Consider the following 19,685-nt stretch of genomic DNA (forward strand, 5'->3'; position numbering starts at 1 on the left):
TCACTTTCTCACCTCAGTTGCTCTGCATCATGCTGAGGAGAGCAAGAAGAGAGGGAAGCCCTCACATCCCGGATACACAGGTGCTAGCTATTGGTCAGCAGTGGTAAACCCTACATGCTTGGACATACTCTGCTAATTTTAAAAAGTCATGGTCACATATTTAATAGTTTTGTATTTATGTGTTTGATTGGTGCACAGGACGTAAGGTCATATGACTTTTTTTGTTGATGGCAATTATGAATGTGGCTCTCCACAAACTATCACTGATCTAGGCAGAATACTTAATCCCTTCAGATTACATGTTTCAGTACCCTATATCCTGACAGTCTGCATGTGTGTGATGTGATGCCTAAATGCAACTAATCATCAGCTCAGTTTCTCAGAATTTAAGGATAGTTCTCACATTACATTCTGTACCTTAGAGACAATCCCTTAAAGGGGTGGCCAACGGTAGCTCTCCAGATGTTTTTTGCCTACAACTCCCATCAGCTCCAGCCATTGGCCATGCTGGCTGGGGCTGATGGGAGTTGTAGGCAAAAAACACCTGGCGAGCTACCGTTGGCCACCCTTGCCTTAAAGGGTGGTTCATATGCCCCCATACAGTCACTTTAACTCACATCATTTGATAGCTCTAATTATCTAAATTTTCTACTTTGCTGGATACCAGGAGCTTTTCGACTACAGGGATTAATTGGGGATGGCTCATTTACACATGCAAGTTGTCACTTGATGTGGCAATCAGTGATGAAAAAACACAGGAAGTAGCCAGAAGTGTGATTATAGTTGCTTTTAAGGAAACTCACATTAGATACGCAGTTTACATGATCCTGTAGGAATGCCATACAAGTTTCAGCTCCCCACCACAGCTGCTCAAGTGAGAATATAATGGGAGGAGCCTATGTTCACACAGCTACTGCCTGCTCCCAACACTGTTCTATATATTGTATTCATAATTAGGAGTATTATAACACATTGTACCTGTCACTTTGCACAATCCTAAGCATGTTTACTTCGAAGTAGCTCCCACTGAGTTAAATGAGACATGCTCTGGTCAGAAACAAATAATTGGACATTAAGCAGGTTACCTTCCTGAGAAACACAGTGGATTTGCTGTACCAACCTATGCTGGTGATTGTAAATTAATAGCCTACATGGACCACCAGGCAGTTTCCTGGTGGTTGAATGCTTCAATGAGGGCAAGGATTTAAATAAAACAGTTTTCCTTTCTTTATCCTTTAGGTTTTGAAAAGTGGAATGAAACTATCTTTAGCCACTCAGTGCAAAATAGATGATGGTGTTTATAGGTTAGATTCCCAAGTGCTTGCCCATCTTGTTCAGGGCATCACTGACAATGTCCAATTCATGTCGCAGTTCGTTCACCACAGTAGCAATGCTCCTTGTGTCTTTCAGGATCTGCACACTTTGAGTATATGGATTATAGCTCACTCCAAAGGGGCGCTTGATGGTCTTTGCAAACTCTCTGTTCAAATGGGGGGAAATGATGAAAATCAGTCTTCCTAAGTGTTCAACCAATGACTACTTCAGGTATGAGTCTATTGCTATCTCTCACAATAGTAGTAACAGCATCACCAAAAATTCTGCATATTCTCTAAGGCTGTTTCTAAATTTGTCATTTAGTTTGTTCATTCAGTTTAACCAAGAAATTAATTGCTGTGTTGGCAACCTGACTTTTAAAAATATTAATTAAAAAAGGTAATTGTAATGCCAACCTCTCCCATATAGAGAACTACTATTGATATTTGTCAGGGCTGCTGTCACTTTACATTTTATTCCTTCCTTCCTGCTTTTGGCTTGAATAAGTTATTTCTCTTGCAGATGACTGCAGCATTTCCAAATCAATTGTTATTTATTCTTATCAGAAGAATGGGTTATGTACTGCTTTGCACTTTACAGGCAAATTGGTGCTCATTTTTGTGAGAATGACTGCAGTTTTGTAATCATGCTGTTACGATAATAAAAAATTAAATAGCGAACCATACATTTTGACTGCAAAGTGAAAACTAATCCCGCCAAGAATCAGTAATTAACAACTGATTATTTGTTGCCACCTCAGCAAGAGATTAATCATAAAACAAAGGAACAAATGTAAAATTTCAGTGACAAACAGAACCTTTGTTGAACAGGACTACTTCTGAATAGATAAATCGTAGGATCTTTCTTATGAGATAAACATTGCTAAATTTTAATGTGGAATCTAGTATCATGTGGAATCTTAATTTCATTTCTGTTTCTAGCTGATTCTGGAAAATAATGCCATACGTAGGTGTCTTAGTATGTAAGCAACCACTGTATATGTGGCAATTTTCACTACCTTCATAGTGAAAATACTGCAAAAGTTGATACTGTAATCCACCATTTATTTTCCCCCCATTTCTGTACTGATAGGAGAATAATTTTCAAAAGACAGATGTGGTAGAGCTAACTGGAGAATTCATTCTAGCTCAGTGATGCCCAGCATGGCTTCTGCCAGTTTGACTCCTGGTGTCTGCTTGTGGTGGGTGGGCGGGGGGAATTCTAAAAAGTCATGAATGAACGGGAAAAAAACAGCTTCAGGTCACTCCTTACCAGTTGAATAACAAGCCACTGAGCTCATTCTAGGCAAGCACATCACAGCTGTGCACTTTTAGCTAGGCTAGGGCACAGTTTTTTGTCTGTGGGCTTGGCAGCCTTGCCTTTTGACTGTGCACTGAAGCCTTCCTCTTTCCTCAGAAATCAAAGCCAAGCATCATTCCCAAACAGTTTTTTGCTATTTCATTGGAATGTTTCAGAAGAGCTCAGGAGGATAACTTTTGTGTCTGCAAGGAGCACCGATGCAGAAGCAGCTCTCTCAGTCATCAGAGGATGCTTGGCTTAGAACTTCCTATGTGTCATCCCATGTGGCAACCATTTTGTGATGGTGCCCATTACCTTCATAATTCTAGAAGGACCCACATGCATAACAAGTTCGGGGATCATAATGATAACTTGATAAATTACCTCATCTTTTCTTTTGCATCTTCAAAGCTTTCAGAAGAAAAGTAAACATCCTGGAATGTAGTAATCATGCATTCCTGTTTGCAGGTGACAATGGGATCAAAGGGCTTGACTTTGGCATTTCCAGACAGTGCATACTGCTCAACAGACAAAGCAAAACTTTTAAAATATTAAATTTAGCACGGATTATAGACATCAGCATCTTCAGAGATGACATGGTTGCAAACCATGACACGTTGAATCTGAATCCTGAACTTCCATTATTATTTTTTATAATTATATTAATTCATCCATAAGAAACATTGCAGAACTTCCTTTTCCACTGGTATGTAAATTGCGCAATACTTCATTACATACATGATAAAAAAGCCACATGAAACAGTAATCAAAACAAACTCAGCATAAGCTTGTTTAGAATTAGATGGCAAGCGGGTAAACTCGGTATGATGATGATGATAAATTTATTTATGGTCAACAACCATAGCAATCCCAAGTAAAATGAAAGGCCCATTAAATTTCAATATGCAGGATATAAAGAATAGTAAATACATACTATCTAAAACAGGGGTGTCAAACTAATTTGTTATGAGGGCTGGATCTACATAAATGAGACCTTGTGGGGCCAGGCCATGTGTGTCATAAAATGTAATGCCAGGTAGCAGAGATATAAACTTTATAAAAGGCACAGACAAACAAATATTTTTTTTAACTTAAAACATGTTTAAAACAGCATGCTTGCAATATTTTGTTCAACAGTCTCTGATAACTGACATCTCTTGCTCTGAATTATTGCATCAAATTCTGGAGGCAGTGTGCTGTAGCAATCTTGAGTATGCTGTTCAGGTGTGTATCTAAATTGCAAAGCTACTTTTGATTTATTGACATTCATTACAGAAATCTCATGGTTAATGCTCTGTGCCCTAGGACCCAGGAGAAAACATGAAATAACTGGACATCATGAGCTTTTGTGTGGTGGTCAAGAATTTGTAAAGGTGCCATGACACAGATCGAGGGCTATGTGTTCATCTATAAAACTGTAGTCTTCCCCAGAAAAATAACTGCAGCTCCTATGAGGCAGTGCAAGAACAGAGACAACAATATATAGCTGTCAGTATTAGCCTATTATCTGGGAAGCCTAGGCTCAAAATCCCAGTCTACCAAAGAAATTTGGCACCTGCCAAATACCATCTCTTTAGTAATTAAGTAATTATCAGGTTCTTTAGCACAATATATTGTGAATCTATCTAGTACCCTTGGAGCCCCAACATAGTTCTAGATAAAAGGGCCACATCATCTGCATAAAGCAGTATCATTGTATGGCACAAGGCAAGTTTTGGCAGGTCAAATTTAGCATTAGTCGTGTTCAACCACATCACTGATATAGTAATTAAATAGCATAGGGGCCTCACTCCTTTAAAGGCTTTTATTGAGTCAGTAAGGATTCCCTGTGCATTACAGTTCACCCTGAGAAAAGATTCCTCATGAAGGGCATGGATGAGAAACAATCTTTTGTCTATTGTGGAGCACTCTAATTTTTGCCATAGTCTCTAGGCCTACTCATGTGATGTGATACAAAACTCTGTTTAGGAACATGCTCTATTTAGCAAGTAACTAAAGAAATGTCAAAAAATTTACTGCCAACAAAGTAATTAAAATGTGGATAGAGGAGAGGGCATGATGAGCCTTGGTGCCATTACACCTGTAACACAGAAAAAGTCACAGGTCAGTAGTTTTCAGATAGGGTTTTTGGAAAGCTTATCAAGGTCCCTCAATGAGGAGACTGGCAATGGCAAGAAAATGTTCCTGAAAGACAGCTTACTCATCACCACTGCTATTTACTGAACTTCTATTATACCTTTCTTCCAAAAGCTCAGGGTGACATGTTCATTTCTCCTCTCTCCATTTTCTCCTCGTAATCACAGTTGGAGATTAGCCCAAGAGAAAGTGATTGGCTCAGTCATCCAGTGAGCCTCGGATGAATGGAGGTTTGAACCCAATTGTAGGCTAGTTTTCCTATTGTGAAAACTACTGCTTATCAAGATGTATTGATCTCCTCCCTTTCTGGATAGGGTTTCCAACCTCCGAGGGGCCTGCAGGTTTCTCAGAATTAATGGCTCTCCAGACTACAGAAATCAGTCCCCCTGGATAAAATGGCTGTTTTGGAGTATGAACTTCATGACATTAAACCTGCTGAGACCCCTATCCTACCCTAGGGTTGCCAAACTGCAGGTGGCAACCTCAAGAGAGGAAATGGGGGGGGAGGTCTTGACACTCTGCTGGCATGCTGGAGAGCTGACATCACTTCCATTAAAAACCAAAAGTGACATCTATGTAGCATTTTGGGATAGCTAGAGCATCCACCATGTCTGATTATATCACAAGCACACCATTGTAATGCTTATCATAGAATCAAAGAGTTGGAAGGGACCTCTAGGGTCATCTAGTCCAACCCCCTGCACAATACAGGAAACTCACAAACACTTCCCCCTTAAATTCACAGGATCTTCATTGCTGTCAGACGGCCTCCCCTTCCACCACCACCCCTAATAACCTCCTGCTAGTACCTCAGGCACCTGTAGGCAGCAAGCTTAAATACCAGGAGTCTTCATGCTATATTGGGAGGGCTACAATCCATACATATAAACCAAGTTAGCTTTCTAAATATCTAATAGATTTTCTTTATATATTTATACTATTGATGCAATAAATTCTTATAAAAAATTACAAAAGTGCTCCAGTGCTCATAATTTCATTCTACAAATACAATTCTCATCACAAAACATATAATTGTGCAAAGTCGCAAAATTCTTTTATCTCACAGGAAGCAAAAGCAGTTCTTTCTGGAAAAGGTGGACCCAGCAATACTCAATGAATGAAATTATGAGCACTGGAGCACTTTTGTAAATTTTCATATGAATATTGCTTTAATAGTATAAATATATAAAGAAAGGTCATTAGATATTTCATAAACTAACTTCTTATTGTGATCACTGGTTATATATACGGATTGTAATCTTTGTCCTGTGATACTCTGTAGTTTTGTTATAGCGGAAGGCCTCCACCCCCAAATCTCTTATGAAATTTTCTACCCATAGTTGGCAACTACCTCTGGAGAATGTTGAGCATATGCTTGCATGCTGAGAGCACATTCAGTTATGCCATATGACAATGACACCCAACAGGTCTGACAAACAACCAGTATAAACCGAGCATGGGTCCTAGAAAATATCCCCAAATCTTCTGCAAGTCAGTAAGGCTTTCTTGCAGGCACCTGTGTAGAAAGAACGTAGAAAAGTACTACCTGGATATAAAACATTTTAAAACTATTTTCCTAGACCCAATGATGGTAATTGGAAGACATTTTTAGGCTTACCTTCAGTTCACTGATAGAAGAGAGTAAGCCAGCCCCATAGGCTCTTAGTTGGCCTTCTTGTTTACACAAGCCAAACTCCACAGTGAAAAAGTAGCACTAATAAAGGAATTAAGAGAAAAGGAGAGTGTTTAACACATTGCCCAGATTAGTGCTATTTTCTCCGGCCTCATAAGCTAAGCAGGGTCAGTACTTGAATGAAAGACTACCAAGGAAGACCAGAACTGCTATGTAGAGGAAGACAATGTCCAACCAACTCGGCTCATCTCTTGCTTTGAAAAATTCACTATGTGGCTGCAACTCAATGGCACACTTTAGATTTCTAATACTTGAGCATTGGGTGGTTTCATGCTCCCTCTGCTGGATAAAGTGTAGCATAAACACCTTGGAAACTCAGCAGATACCTTGTTCAGTACACTCAAATTACATAGGTAATAACTGAGGCCTGAGCAGGGGTGCTTAAGACTACCTTGCCAGAACATCAGGAAAGTGCCGGATGGAGTCCAAAAGCTGCAGCTGTGTCCCAGCAGTGGGTGGCTTCCTGAAAGCCCAGACTCCAGGCATCAGTGAGTTTATCAAGAGAGCTGCTGGCAGAACCATACAAATTCCACTGAGTTCTGGAATCCAATTGGATCTATGAGCCTATATGGGCAAGCATAAATAAACTCGCCATCCTTATATGGGTTTAGGAATAGGTTTGTAATGAATGAAAATAGTTGTGTAATGCATGGTCCTAAAAGTTACTTTGAATAGGATGCCAGTGAGGTACAAGGGCACTGGTAGGGCAGCTTATACTCTCAGAATTCTGTGTTAAGTTCCAGCAAATCTCTTTCAACTTATGGCAACCAATAAGTGTCCTCCAAAATGTCCTGTCATTAACAGCCTTGCTCAGGTCTTGCTAACTGAGGGGCATGGCTTCTTTTATAGAGTAAGTCTATCTCGTGTTGGGTCTTCCTCTTTTCCTGCTATCTTCAACTTTTCCTAGCATAATTGTTCCAGTGAGTCTTCTCATAATTTGGCCGAAGTACAATAACCTTAGTTCGGTCATTTTAGCTTTTAGGGAGAGTTCAGACTTGATTTGAATTATCGAAATTTCCAGATCAGAACTTCCTCAGTTCACATTCACATTTTAAACAAGTGCTGCTCTACAGCAGGATGCAGCACAAGAGCTGCTGTGCTAAGCAAAATGGTCTGGCATAACACTGGTTGCTAGAATCTTGCTTATTACAGCAATGAGAGGAGCATACAGTGGGATATAGAAGGAGTAGAAGAAGGGGCAGAAGAAGCCACAGTCACCTCATCTTCCAATGCATTCTAAACTAAAGAGCAGATTAGTACCTGCCTGCCACCCATATCATGTTCAGGGACTTGGTGAGGTCAAGGCTATGGAAACCAGACTAGCCACATCTCCAACCTGTTGACTTTAAGAACACTGCCTTCACACAACATGGAGTGATCAAATAGGAGTAAGTTTGGCAGAGCTGTAGTAAAAGTAGCATGCAACATCAAAGTAGTTTGTGATGTATTAAAATTATGTGAGCTTCAATTATCAGCCAGAAGCCATTGGAAGGTATCTCATTCTGTATGGCTTGTTTCTGCCCCTTGTTTTTATTTACAGTGGGAACAATCCAGTTATACTTAAAGCACTGTGAAGCTTTGTTTGATCCACTGATGAAGTTAAGCATATGCTTAACTTCCTCCATGGATATCAGCAATGGTTAAAAGTGCTTGATTTTGACTAAAAAGGATATCCTCTCTGGAAGACTCAGGGACAATACAGTTCTTTTGTTTTCATATATTTTCAACCTGTGTACAATTTTTTTTTAATACTGGAGACTGCTAACAACCCTGCATAACATTAAGAGCACTGAAACTGAGGGATATGCAGATGCATGTTGCATCTTCTACTTACAGCTGCCAGCTTTTGAACAGCTTCATCAGATGCTCCAAGTGATGCCAAGCCAATTTCCTGAGAGAACTGTGCAAAACTTGGTTCAGCCAGAAGAGGGACGTGTCCCAGAAGTTCATGACAGGTATCACTGAAAATGCATAAGAGAGGGAGGGGACTAATGTTGAACCAGGTACTTGGCCTTCTGATCTGGTGTGTCAAAGCAGTATTCAATAACTGAAACATTAGGACAATAAAAACCACCAAGCATCTTGGGCATCCTTTTATTCTAGTGTAACATACAGACTACTTAATCACAAAGTGATTTAGAAGAAGAAGACTGCAGATTTATACCCCGTCCTTCTCTCTGAATCAGAGACTCAGAGCAGTTTACAATCTCCTTTACCTCCCCCCACAACAGACACCCTGTGAGGTGGGTGGGGCTGAGAGGGCTCTCACAGCAGCTGCCCTTTCAAGGACAACTCCTGCAATAGCTATGGCTAACCTAAGGCCATTTCAGCAGCTGTAAGTGGAGGAGTGGGGAATCAAACCTGGTTCTTCCAGATAAGAGTCCGCACACTTAACCACTACACCAAAATGTCTCTCAATACTCTGTTTAGGATTTACAGCGCAATCCTAAACAGGGTATTGTTAGAAATGGTTTAATTATAGGCAATGTGGGTGTAGATAAAAAGTTCGTTTTTATACCCTGCTTTTCTCTACCCTAAGGAGTCTCAAAGTGGCTTCCAATTACCTTCCCCTCCTCTCCCCTCAACAGCCACCTTGTGAGGAAGGTGGGGCTGAGAGAGTCACCCAGCAGGTTTCATATGGAGGAGTCAATCAAACCTGGTTCTCCAGATTAGGGACCCCCACTCTTAGCCACTATATTACACTGGCTTTCAATATGGTTAGCCTACCAATCATCTAATGGTGGAAATGGTGTCATACAGACATAACCTGACTTGGGCTCCATAGAGAGGCCTGTACACACACAAACGAGTTTAATTTTTCCATCCTTTTTCAAAAAAGGTCAGAGGCCACATGATGCAAACCTTCACATGGAATGCTCTTATTAAGACTGTGTGTGGAGTAGGGGTAGGTGCCACAAGGAAAAAAATGGTCAGGCTGAGTAACCATGTGAAGTGGCTCAGGCTGTAAAGAAAATGCTTGATATAATAATGTAGATGGCAGTTTTAGAAGAGGCCTTCCTGCTTGGTGAACTCTGGTATACAAAGGAGTTAACTGAGCTGCAGAAGGTTTGCGCTTTGTTATCATGACAATGAATTTTTTGAAAATCTGTGCTTGTCTTGCTGTCTTGTTTTTATGTTAAGATTAAGGATCTAAGATCACTTTCATTTCTTCAGTCATGCTGAATCATGTGAACAGTCTTTCAAGAACAAAGTCAGTGTTAGAATTTTTTGCAAATCCTGAATTATAAGATTACCCCAACCCCACACACTGCAAATTTAGGAGAGCTAAGGTATCTTTGAAACTCATACGCAAACCTAGATTTTGCAATGCAATTCTAGATTCAATATTGTCCTGATGATCAAGCAGTTAGTCACAAACATAAAGAACAATGCAGATTATTTAGGGAAAGCATAGAAACAGCTGCTTACGGTTCTGGTGTGTAAAGAGGTTCTGAACTGTGCCTAACATACTGAGTACAGTGAAATACTCTGAATGCTAAGCCTGCCAAGAAATCTCTGGGTGACAGATATCCAGCAACAGGACGGATGGTAAAGCCAGTGCGTTCTAGGGGAGAAAAACACCATTACTGATGCTAAAGCATTCAAAAACAGATAAAAATGGAAGTGACATTAACTGCAAACTGCAATCCTGAGCTCACTAGCTTGCAAATAAACCCCACTAAGCTCAAATGAGACATTTTTGAGCAAGTATGCACATAGATTGCTAGAGTTGCCAGCTCTGTGTTGGAAAATACCTGGAGACTTTGGGGGCGGATCCAGGAGAGGACAGGGTTTTGGGAGGGGAGGGGCCTCAGCATGGTACAGTGCTATAGTATAGCACTATAGCACACTATAGCACAGTAGTATATCTCTCCAGGGGAGCAGATCTCTGCCAGCTGGAGATCAGTTGTAAAAGCAGGAGATCTCCACAGTCTCCCCCCGTCCCCGCCAAGACGCTGGCTACCTTTTAATTGCACAAGAGACTAGATAATCCAGATATTGGAAGGTTCTAGAGACCCATGGAGGGTTCCTTGCGTGGATGGGAACTTTGGATGAAGACATGTGAGGTGGGTAGAGAAGGCTAAGGAAAGAGAAATTGTAAGCCCTTTGCCAGAATGCTGACTGGAGTAGGTAATAGGGACCCCATCACTCCAGTCTTGTTCCACCTGCACTGGCTCCTAATTAGGTTCCAGGCCCAGTTCAAGGTGTTAATATTGTCCTTTGAAGTTCTTCATAATTGTTTTATATTATGTAACTTAAGGCTAGTTTTAATGTTTTTGATTGTTCAGTGCCATAGGGACACTAAGCTGAGTGAGAAGGCAGCAACAAAAATATTTCAGATAAATAAAAGTTTAAGTCCATCAGTATACAAAGTCAGTCTAGTTTAATACCCCCTGATAGGGGGAGGCTCTTCTTGCCCAAACAGCAGTTTTGGAGAGCAACTTTCCATTTTTAAAAAGAACATGAGGAAAGGGTTAATATCTACTTTCCTGTCACTGTCATTAAAGTCATTTTCACTCCACCTTTTTAGGCCAACTGATTACATGGGAAAGCTGCAGTTGTATCTGTTTCGTTTAATCAGAAAGCAGCCACGAGATTTGGATCAAGAAAATGGTGTGCGAGAAATGTAAACTCTACAGTGAGTGACATTCCAGATCTACTCCCTGCAGCTGCATTTTAAGGTCCAACTTGTTTAAAGACCTCCAGTGTACAAATCTCCAGTGTAGCTTTGATCCTTGGCTTTAAATATTTTTTTTAAAGCTGGGAAATCCAATGATGGATCTCCTGAAAGAAGGTTATTTACCTTCATTCAAGACCGACACTGCTTTCCAATGCTGTCCCTTTCGAAATTCAGCAAGTAATCTAGTTTGTTAAGGTAGATGACTTTATCTTGCCAGGCCTGTGGATGGTTTGTTTATTTATTTATTTATTTGGTTGATTTATATTCCGCCCTTTCCCATACTGGCTCAGGCCGGACCACAGTCATAATAAAACAACAGCATTCTAACTCCACCTTTCTCTGAAACCTACATGGTTAGTCCTTTGGACAATACTGTGGATCTGGCTATATCTTGTAATTTTATGTTGCTATACAATATGGTTGAAGAGTTTTTATTACTGGCTCTATGCTGTGCTTATGATTGTTTTCTATTTCATTATTTTACTATACATTGTTTTGTTCATGGAAAATATGACGTGGACATTAATCAAATAATAGTGAATTGAAGAATGTAAAAATATTTTGGCATAACCTAGAGAAACTGTTCAAGCTACCCTCTGACAATCAACTGCTAGTTATAATGCTTTACTGACTGAGACAGGACTTCGTTTTACTATAAAATATTGGTAAGTTTAGATTATAAACTTCCTTCCAAGACTCTTTACCAGATCCCCTAGTATCAGCAGTTTAATCATTTTGTACATCTCTAATGTCTATTCCTTTATCAAGCTATACTGTACTGACAACACTGCCTCATCTGGAACAGCTTACAGGACAAAGATCTGCATATTACCTTTCAGAAAACATGATACATCCTCCAACTGGGGTATGTTATCTTCTCGGTACCCGCAGTAGTTGGTTAGCAAAGGTAGGTTTTTAAGATACTCTCTGCAGGCATGAGTTGGATAAAGTTTTTGGAGTTCTCTAAAGACAGTGCCCCAAGTGCTGATCTCCTCTTCAGTGAATTGAACTTTTGGAATTGGGTCACCACTGTAATGAGATGCAACAGCAACGTTCACAAAGATTATTAGAAAAGAAATGTGGTTTACATATTAGAGCAGGGGTGGGCAAGAGGTACATCCCAATCCATTATAGATTCCTGGCTGGCTTATGATAGTCAGGAGCTACAGAAATCTCAGTAGGTACTGAGAATCCTCATTGCCTTGCACTCTCTGGCTTAAATTAATAAAATCCGTGGTGGTGCTGGGCTCTGCCATGTCCAGTGTTAATTACCAAGGAGAAGAGGGAAAGAAGTGACATCTATTCAGAGGTAATGGTCTTGGGCTTCACCACCACCAATTACTTGACATACTTTGAAGGAAAGTTTCTTGGATTTTCTAGAAGGCAAAACAGATGTAACAGCCTACTGAATCTTTTTGTCGTTTCCTGCCATAAGGCATTTGGAGTCAGCTTTAATTTAGACACAATCAAGTTTTTTTTTTCATCACAGAAACTCTAACAACCCAATCATTGCTTAATACAAGTGTCAAGTTGCACCTTTAAGACCAAGTTTTATTCAGAACATAAGCTTTCGTGTGCTCTCTAAGCACACTTCATCAGACTGATGAAGGGTGCTTAGAGAGCACACGAAAGCTTACATTCTGAATAAAACTTGGTTGGTCTTAAAGGTGCCACTTGACTCCTGCTTTGTTTAACTGCTTCAGACCGACACGGCTGCCCACTTCAATCTATTCCTTAATGCAACTTGAAAACCACTGTTCTGGAAAGGTGGGGAAATAAAGTAAGGAAGAAGGCAACATTTGTTTTCTTTGTATTTTCCCCTATACCCATTCCTTTCTCCTCCCTCACAATGGACTGATGGAATTTAATATCACTAGTGCCCGCTGCATGGTCATACAGAGTAGAAAGATGTGCCCTATATCAGCTTAGTTCAGCTTGTAGCTCATGTGAACAGTGGGCAATGTGGTAGATCATATCAATTGAATGATTAGCCAACTTGTACCATGAGCCAACAGATGAAAGCTAAAGCCATTTTTCTTGTTCTAGCAGGGATAACAGATTTTTTTGGAAAACTGTTTTGATCTTGCTCTGCCAAAAGTTGATATGATTTCAGTACTGAATTTGGTGTGGAACTGGCTTGCCTGTATATTCTGTATTCCACAATATGTTCAGCAGATGAGCAAAAACACCAGCCTACAGCTCCAGTACTATCTTATAATCAGGGCCAGTGCTAGGCACCCCCTCCCCACACCCAGCCTGCAGGTGCCCATCCTACACATGCCACCTGGCCACTTTTGGGGAAGCGAAAGCAGCAGGGCAGCATGTGCTTCACTACCCCTTCTGCTCGCCTGAGACCCAAGTGGATGGATGCGGTGGCGCAGCCTTGCTTATACCTATATATCAATCACTTTCAGTGGATCTACCCCAAATTTTTATAGCAAGTTTTCTTATTTACCAGACATTGACACATACTGTTTATAATTCATAGCCAGGTCTGCAAAATACTTCCGTCTCTTGCGATAAACATTGTCTTTGAAACCCTAATAATGGAATAAAAAAATAAAATTCAGGTCAGTCAATGTGGTATCATGTTTGTGTCACAAAGAAACAAGTGTTAATTTTCTTCTATCAAAGCAGTTATGAGGAAGAGGAGACTTTTGTTTCATGGGAGAGGACTCTCAGATACAACAGGAACCTGTGAACTCATTTTGGAAATGCATTTTGAAATGAAATACATTTGTTAAGAGTGTGGATTAGCAGTTTAGTAAATGTAGACTCTAGTCCCAGAACCTAAAAATAAACTGCATAAACTCTGCTAGAAATAAGACATGTTTTTAGTTTTTTGAACTATACATTTTTATGAATGATGATTTATGCATCTCCTTTTTCTGCTCTTTGCTTGTATTTTGGATAAACCTACATTATCTAAGGGAACTAGTTTCAGTCTCCCCGCTCAACTATCACTTTCAACAATTTCCCTCTCCCATTCTTGAGAGATGTTAGAACTTGTACATGCCCATCTGTGTAAAATAAAGCCAAGTTACACCAATTATTGACTATATTGGATACCTCCAACATTCTGTGGACATATTTTGAAAAAGGGTTTTCCACATATTTGTGAAGCCCCAACACAGCCTGTGTAATTTAAATATCAGTATGTTTATTTGGTAACTAACTTTTATAACAGCCTGTAAGTCTGAAGTATTAGACTTTCACAGTTAGATTAGATTTTTAAGCAACTAGAACTATGCAAGAAAACCACACACAAAAATACTCACTGGATGATCAGCGTCCAGTTCACTTCCATACATCAAAACACGGTTTGCACATTTATCCAAATCTGAAACCTTCTTGGGGAACCAGGGGATATTTTCCATGTCTAGGGAAAAGACAGAACCCAAAGTCATTACTGAAATTAAGGTGGTAAGGACAAGGAAACACTTTTTTCAGGGCCAGCTATGATGGTTGAAAATGAGAGCTAACTATTTAGAAGCCAGTTAAAGAGGACATGAGATGCATCCTATCTGACACATACATACACTCAGCATTTCCTCCTGTGGTATGTATGATGTAAAGAAAAATTCGATATTAAAAATAAGTAGAGGAAAGTTAACCAAGCTCTGCAGTTAAAGTGATATTACAGTTCACATGAAATTAGTTTCTTAAGGCTCTCACTCCCATGAGTGAGTATCTCCTAAAATTACTTAATTTTTTGTTTTTACTTGAAGACAGTAAAGATTGCTTTCAGTATAATCCTGTGTACAAGTGGAACAAGTGCTTTACCTATGTTTGTTTTAGTAACAGGAACATTTTCAAATTCACCCCCTTCAGCCCCTTAGCCGGAATATGTGGCTTCAGGTGGCTGTGGAATTTGGAGTGGGGGATTGTGGGCAGCCAGTGAGTCAGCCCTCTGAGACCTCTCAGAGAACTCTTGGAGACCAGAAGAGGAGGCAGTCAAGCAACAGAGCAGCAAGTGGTGCTCAGTGCTCTGCTGCATGACTGCCTCCTTGGCTCTCTGACCAGGCTGAGTGAGGTGCCAGGGCAGGCCATTCTTCAATGGCCTGCCCCAGTGCCTCTGTAATGTACTGAGTGACGAGACGTGTTGAAGGCAACATAATTTATTGACGAGTACATCACAAGAGAGAGAATCGCGGGCCGGGTCCCCATTATATACATGCCCCGGAACAACCCTCTGTCTGCCCAGGTCCAATCCTGGCCAGTTAAGCTTCCTGCCACAGATCTTGATAGGCGGAGCGTATTAGCAAGCTACATCCGGGGACCAGTGGGTTCCCACTGGTCACCTCTGTAGCGTGCGCTGTGCTGTACATAGAGACTTGAATGTAGGACATAACAGCCTCACTGCATCTGTGCCAACCAAGTGAGTCAGCTCTCCAAGAGCTCTCTGGGAGCTCTTGGAGAGCCGTCTCACTGGCAGCCACTTGTGGGGCATAAATGGAAAGAAAACCACCTTCTTCCCATTATATGTGTTCAGTTTTCAGAAGAGACGAAAATGAATTAAACATAATGGTTAAAATAATGTGTTTATAATTTAATCAGCAATTGTGGAGGGAGGGGGCAAATATAACAGGAAGAGATGTAAGGGATCATTGCCTAAAATCAAATATTCGAAGTATCAGGAACCAGGAAACGTTGGATCACTTTCTGCTTGAACAGGAAAACATGTTGGTGGGTTATGATCCAGTTCAGTTGTGCATTAATATTATTAACTCTTCTTTAAAAATAGAAAAGCTGGCAGCAGAAAAGCAAATCCTACATAAAAGGAAATCATTGTAGACCAGCATTTTGTCTAAAATTAACCATTCCTTCCTCCCTGTAGATTCCCCTTTATATAACTTTATTTACTGCTGCAAAGACCACTGTATAACTACAAAGTTTATAATCTCATATTCAGAAAATGACAGCTGTACTGCTTTGTGTCTGTTTGGTTATCTGTATACAGGGGAAGGGACTGGGAAAATCTGAGCTAGCTGATTAAAACCTCCCTTTCCCTTCTTTGCAGGTACTTCAAGCCTGGGCAAAAAGTCGAAGGGCTCTTGGCTCTTAGCCAGTGACCTTGTGAGAGCCATGTCAATGGAATCAGAAGCTTCCCAAGATATCCTTGTGTTCACTGCCTGCTTATTTTATTTATTTTATTTGGCCTCTAGTCCACCCTCTCCCGCAAGTAGGCTCAGGGCAGGTTACAACACTGTCCTTTTGACATGGGACTGAGGGGCTGCTGGATTGTATTTTTTTGTTTGCATTCCTATGTGTATTTCATTTTGTAACCCACTTTCATAGTTTTTATTCTATACATAAATAGGCTAATGGGGAAGATGTACAAGTACAGAAAACAAAATGGAAAAATAAAACAATTGATTGCCACCAAAACCTCAAACATCTCTTCCTTGTTTAAGGTATCTGAAAAAGTGAGCAGTGACTCATGAAAGCCCATACCCTATTACAAATTTTGTTACTCTTTAATGCGTTACTCTTTTCCACTGCTACAAACAGACTAACATGGCTACGCATCTTGGTCTATCCCCTCCTTAGAGAGGGATCACCTTTCCCATAGCCTTCAATGACCTGCTCCAGCGCCTCACTGCATCTGCGGCAGCCAAATGAGTCATCCTTAGAGAGGGATCACCTTTCCTATTGCAGGAATCTAGGAGAATATTGTAAGCTTACTACTTGGTATCCGATATTTCAAGGAGTCTCTCAGAAGCAGTGAGTTGCTCATGTCCCAATCAGGAAACAGGGTACAAAAACTTGCTACCAGTGGGGGATGTGATCAAAAAACTTTCCTCAAGAACTGTTTAAAACAGTTTCTGATCTGTTTTCTACTGAACACATATACGTGTACCTCAACAAAGTCTTCCATTTATTGAACTGTATCCCAGTTCTGCACTCTCTGCACTACCCACACCTGTGCTATAATATTAGCATAGGATGGTTGGGAAGTCACGAGTATACTAAAGAAATTCATTCATTCAATTTTTATCCTGCTCTCCCTGCAAAGGGGCAAAGGGCAGGTAACAGCAGTAGAGTTACAGAACCATTAAAAACCAGCTATAACAAATAAATTAGTTGAACCAATTAAAATGACAGGCAATACAAATAGTAGAATGTGTGAATGAAGCCGATTATAAATAAAAATGAGGTGACAAGCTTAGAGTCATGCTGTTACCTTTTTATGTACATATTCACCTCACCCAGCATTCATCACTTCAACTAATCTATGCACATTTTGTAATTGTGGTGGAAGAATATTTTTAAGGAACTTCTATTGCTATTTATTCCAAGTGGCATATTGGATAAACAACCAACAAGCATTCGTTATACGAATGAGAAGTCATCAATTTATCTAAAGAAAAGAGCACAGCTTTTTAAAATCCAGTCCCACATACATGCAAATTGTCATGAGCCCTGACAAGGAGGAGCTGGAAGGGCTAACAGACCTGGAAGAGTTGCCAGTCAGTTCTTCAGCTGAACAAACAGCAGCTGGCCCATCAATCGCTCTCCAGGCCCCAATGTCAGCTGTTGACGATCAATCTCCTCCAAGCTCTCCTCCCATCTCAAGAGTTCAAAGCAGGCTCCGGAAAGAACTTTCAGAGCAAAGAAATGAGGCACGCTGATGCTTCAGATCTCTCAGCCCTGAGTTCTAGCAGAGTCACTGCCACCCAGGGAGCAGGCTGATTGAGACTCCCATATAGCTCCCACCCAGGACCTGGTAACCTTGTGGAAGCAACATGTCTATTCTCTGGCTTGCATCCACACTCCTTTCTGATTCCTTATCCTGACCTGCTTGATTTCCTTGGCACCCTGACCTTTTGGCTTTTGGACATTGACTTCTGATTCCGGTTTGTGATTCTGCATTGGTGACTTGGCTTCTGCTTGACTTCCTGGACTTTGACCTTGGACTGGCTTTGGACTCCTGCCTGCCTGCCTGCCTGCCCCCTGAGAACATGACACAAATACACTTTGTAAGGCAAATGTGCCTGTGATAAATCACATTATCATTTGTTACTTACCATCTTCCTGTACAGTGAAGTCATCACTTGGGATCATAGATACAACATTGACATGGGATTTCAACAGATGGAAGATCTCGTCCAGCTGTTCTCTGTTACTGTCACAGTCTACAAAGATCTCAAACTCTGAATTTCTTCTCCTGGATTTTCGAGATTCGATGTGAATCAAGTTCACATGTTTCTCCTGATGAATAAAACAGTTTTGATTAATTTGTTAATAGCATCTGGTAACTAAAACCTCAGCTATTATGTTGCTAATTAAAACAAACTTTTGTGATTTGAAGCCAGGCTTTCTGATATTGAACACAACTTATGTTCAGTATGATCATTTTAAGCTTCATGTATTTGAACAGATATTATAATGGAATATTTTCTGCAACTATACCACAGTGGAATTTCCCACATTCACTGAATATATTATCCCCTCAGAATCATGTTCAGCTTACTAACATCACTACCACCTTCCTGAGGGGGAGGAGTGAGAATCTCACTTTTCACAATACTCTGGAAGTGTGGAAAGAGAAAGTGCAGCTGAGTAGTGCATCTTATCTGCATTTTGTGTGAAGTTGCCCCAAATTACTGATCTTCTGATGGGTCCACTGGTGCTCAGAAAGTGCTAGAGATCCTGTCCTCCAGCATAAACTCTGGTATGTATTTTAGGGAAGGGGCAGTGTTATTAATGTACTTAATTTGCTTAAGCATGTAATCTTGATACAATAGCAAAATGCTAGGTTATGCTAAATTACAAAGGTTTGCCCTTAGCATCCTGGCTGCACAGAGAAGCTGCATACCTGGAAGAGTTTTAGAGCTTTGACAAGTCCTCCAACCTCATTCTTTAAGGAAAAGATGACAACAGCTCTGCCCCTTTCAGATGAATTGTTTTTGTTCTCCTTATAGTCTTCATTCATGGTGTAGTTTGATTTGTGGAGCTAAAAATAATTTGAAATTGTTACAATCATTGTTAAATAAGTCAAAGTTATTTTTTAAAAACCCTGCAGAGTTCCTATTTGTTTCAACAGAACTTATCCCATTGAATTTTCCAGCACAAAGCATTCAGGCCCATAATATTAGTCATTGTTCACCTGGTCCATAGATTCTTTTGTTTAAAAGAAGACCCCATTCATTTCAATGGGAATGCATCCAGTATCAGTTTTGTTTATATGCATGTTACAACTTCTAATGATTCAACAAAATCATTAGGGTGGATAGGAGTGCAGACATAGATTCAAATTTATATTCGCACTTCATTCAAGAAAAAAATGGAAGCCTTTATCCTGCAAAGGTTATAGTAATTCAAGCGGGATCAAGTTTTTAATATTTTTTAAATTATACGGAATTCAGAACTGTACAGCTGTCATGCTTTGAGGTTTACAGTTTCCCCCAAACACCATCATTTCTTTTTCTAAAAGCTACTACAGTTTCTACATTGCATGGTAGAAAAAGAGTATAAGATAAAGTGTGGTATCTTTTTCCATGCCATTTGGCAACTCTATTTGAGTTGGCATACTAATGACATCTGCATGACAGTTGTCTG

At 40.2% G+C, this 19,685-nt stretch overlaps 1 protein-coding gene across 1 annotated transcript; it reads right to left on the reverse strand.

Moving 5' to 3' along the window:
* Positions 1 to 1,292: 1,292 nt before the first annotated feature.
* On the reverse strand, positions 1,293 to 19,076 carry TPH1 (tryptophan hydroxylase 1). Its single transcript, XM_060262306.1, has 10 exons — positions 18,943 to 19,076; positions 18,152 to 18,335; positions 14,402 to 14,502; positions 13,596 to 13,663; positions 11,956 to 12,152; positions 9,872 to 10,007; positions 8,277 to 8,403; positions 6,368 to 6,463; positions 2,998 to 3,131; positions 1,293 to 1,480 (listed from the first exon to the last, which is right to left on the reverse strand). Exons 1-10 carry the CDS (start codon positions 19,057 to 19,059, stop codon positions 1,306 to 1,308), a joined length of 1,335 nt encoding a protein of 444 aa, XP_060118289.1. The 5' UTR covers positions 19,060 to 19,076; the 3' UTR covers positions 1,293 to 1,305.
* Positions 19,077 to 19,685: the final 609 nt, after the last annotated feature.

This window comes from Heteronotia binoei, chromosome 21 (genome assembly GCF_032191835.1).
Source record: "Heteronotia binoei isolate CCM8104 ecotype False Entrance Well chromosome 21, APGP_CSIRO_Hbin_v1, whole genome shotgun sequence".
In the NCBI taxonomy this organism is placed as follows: Eukaryota; Metazoa; Chordata; class Lepidosauria; order Squamata; family Gekkonidae; genus Heteronotia; species Heteronotia binoei.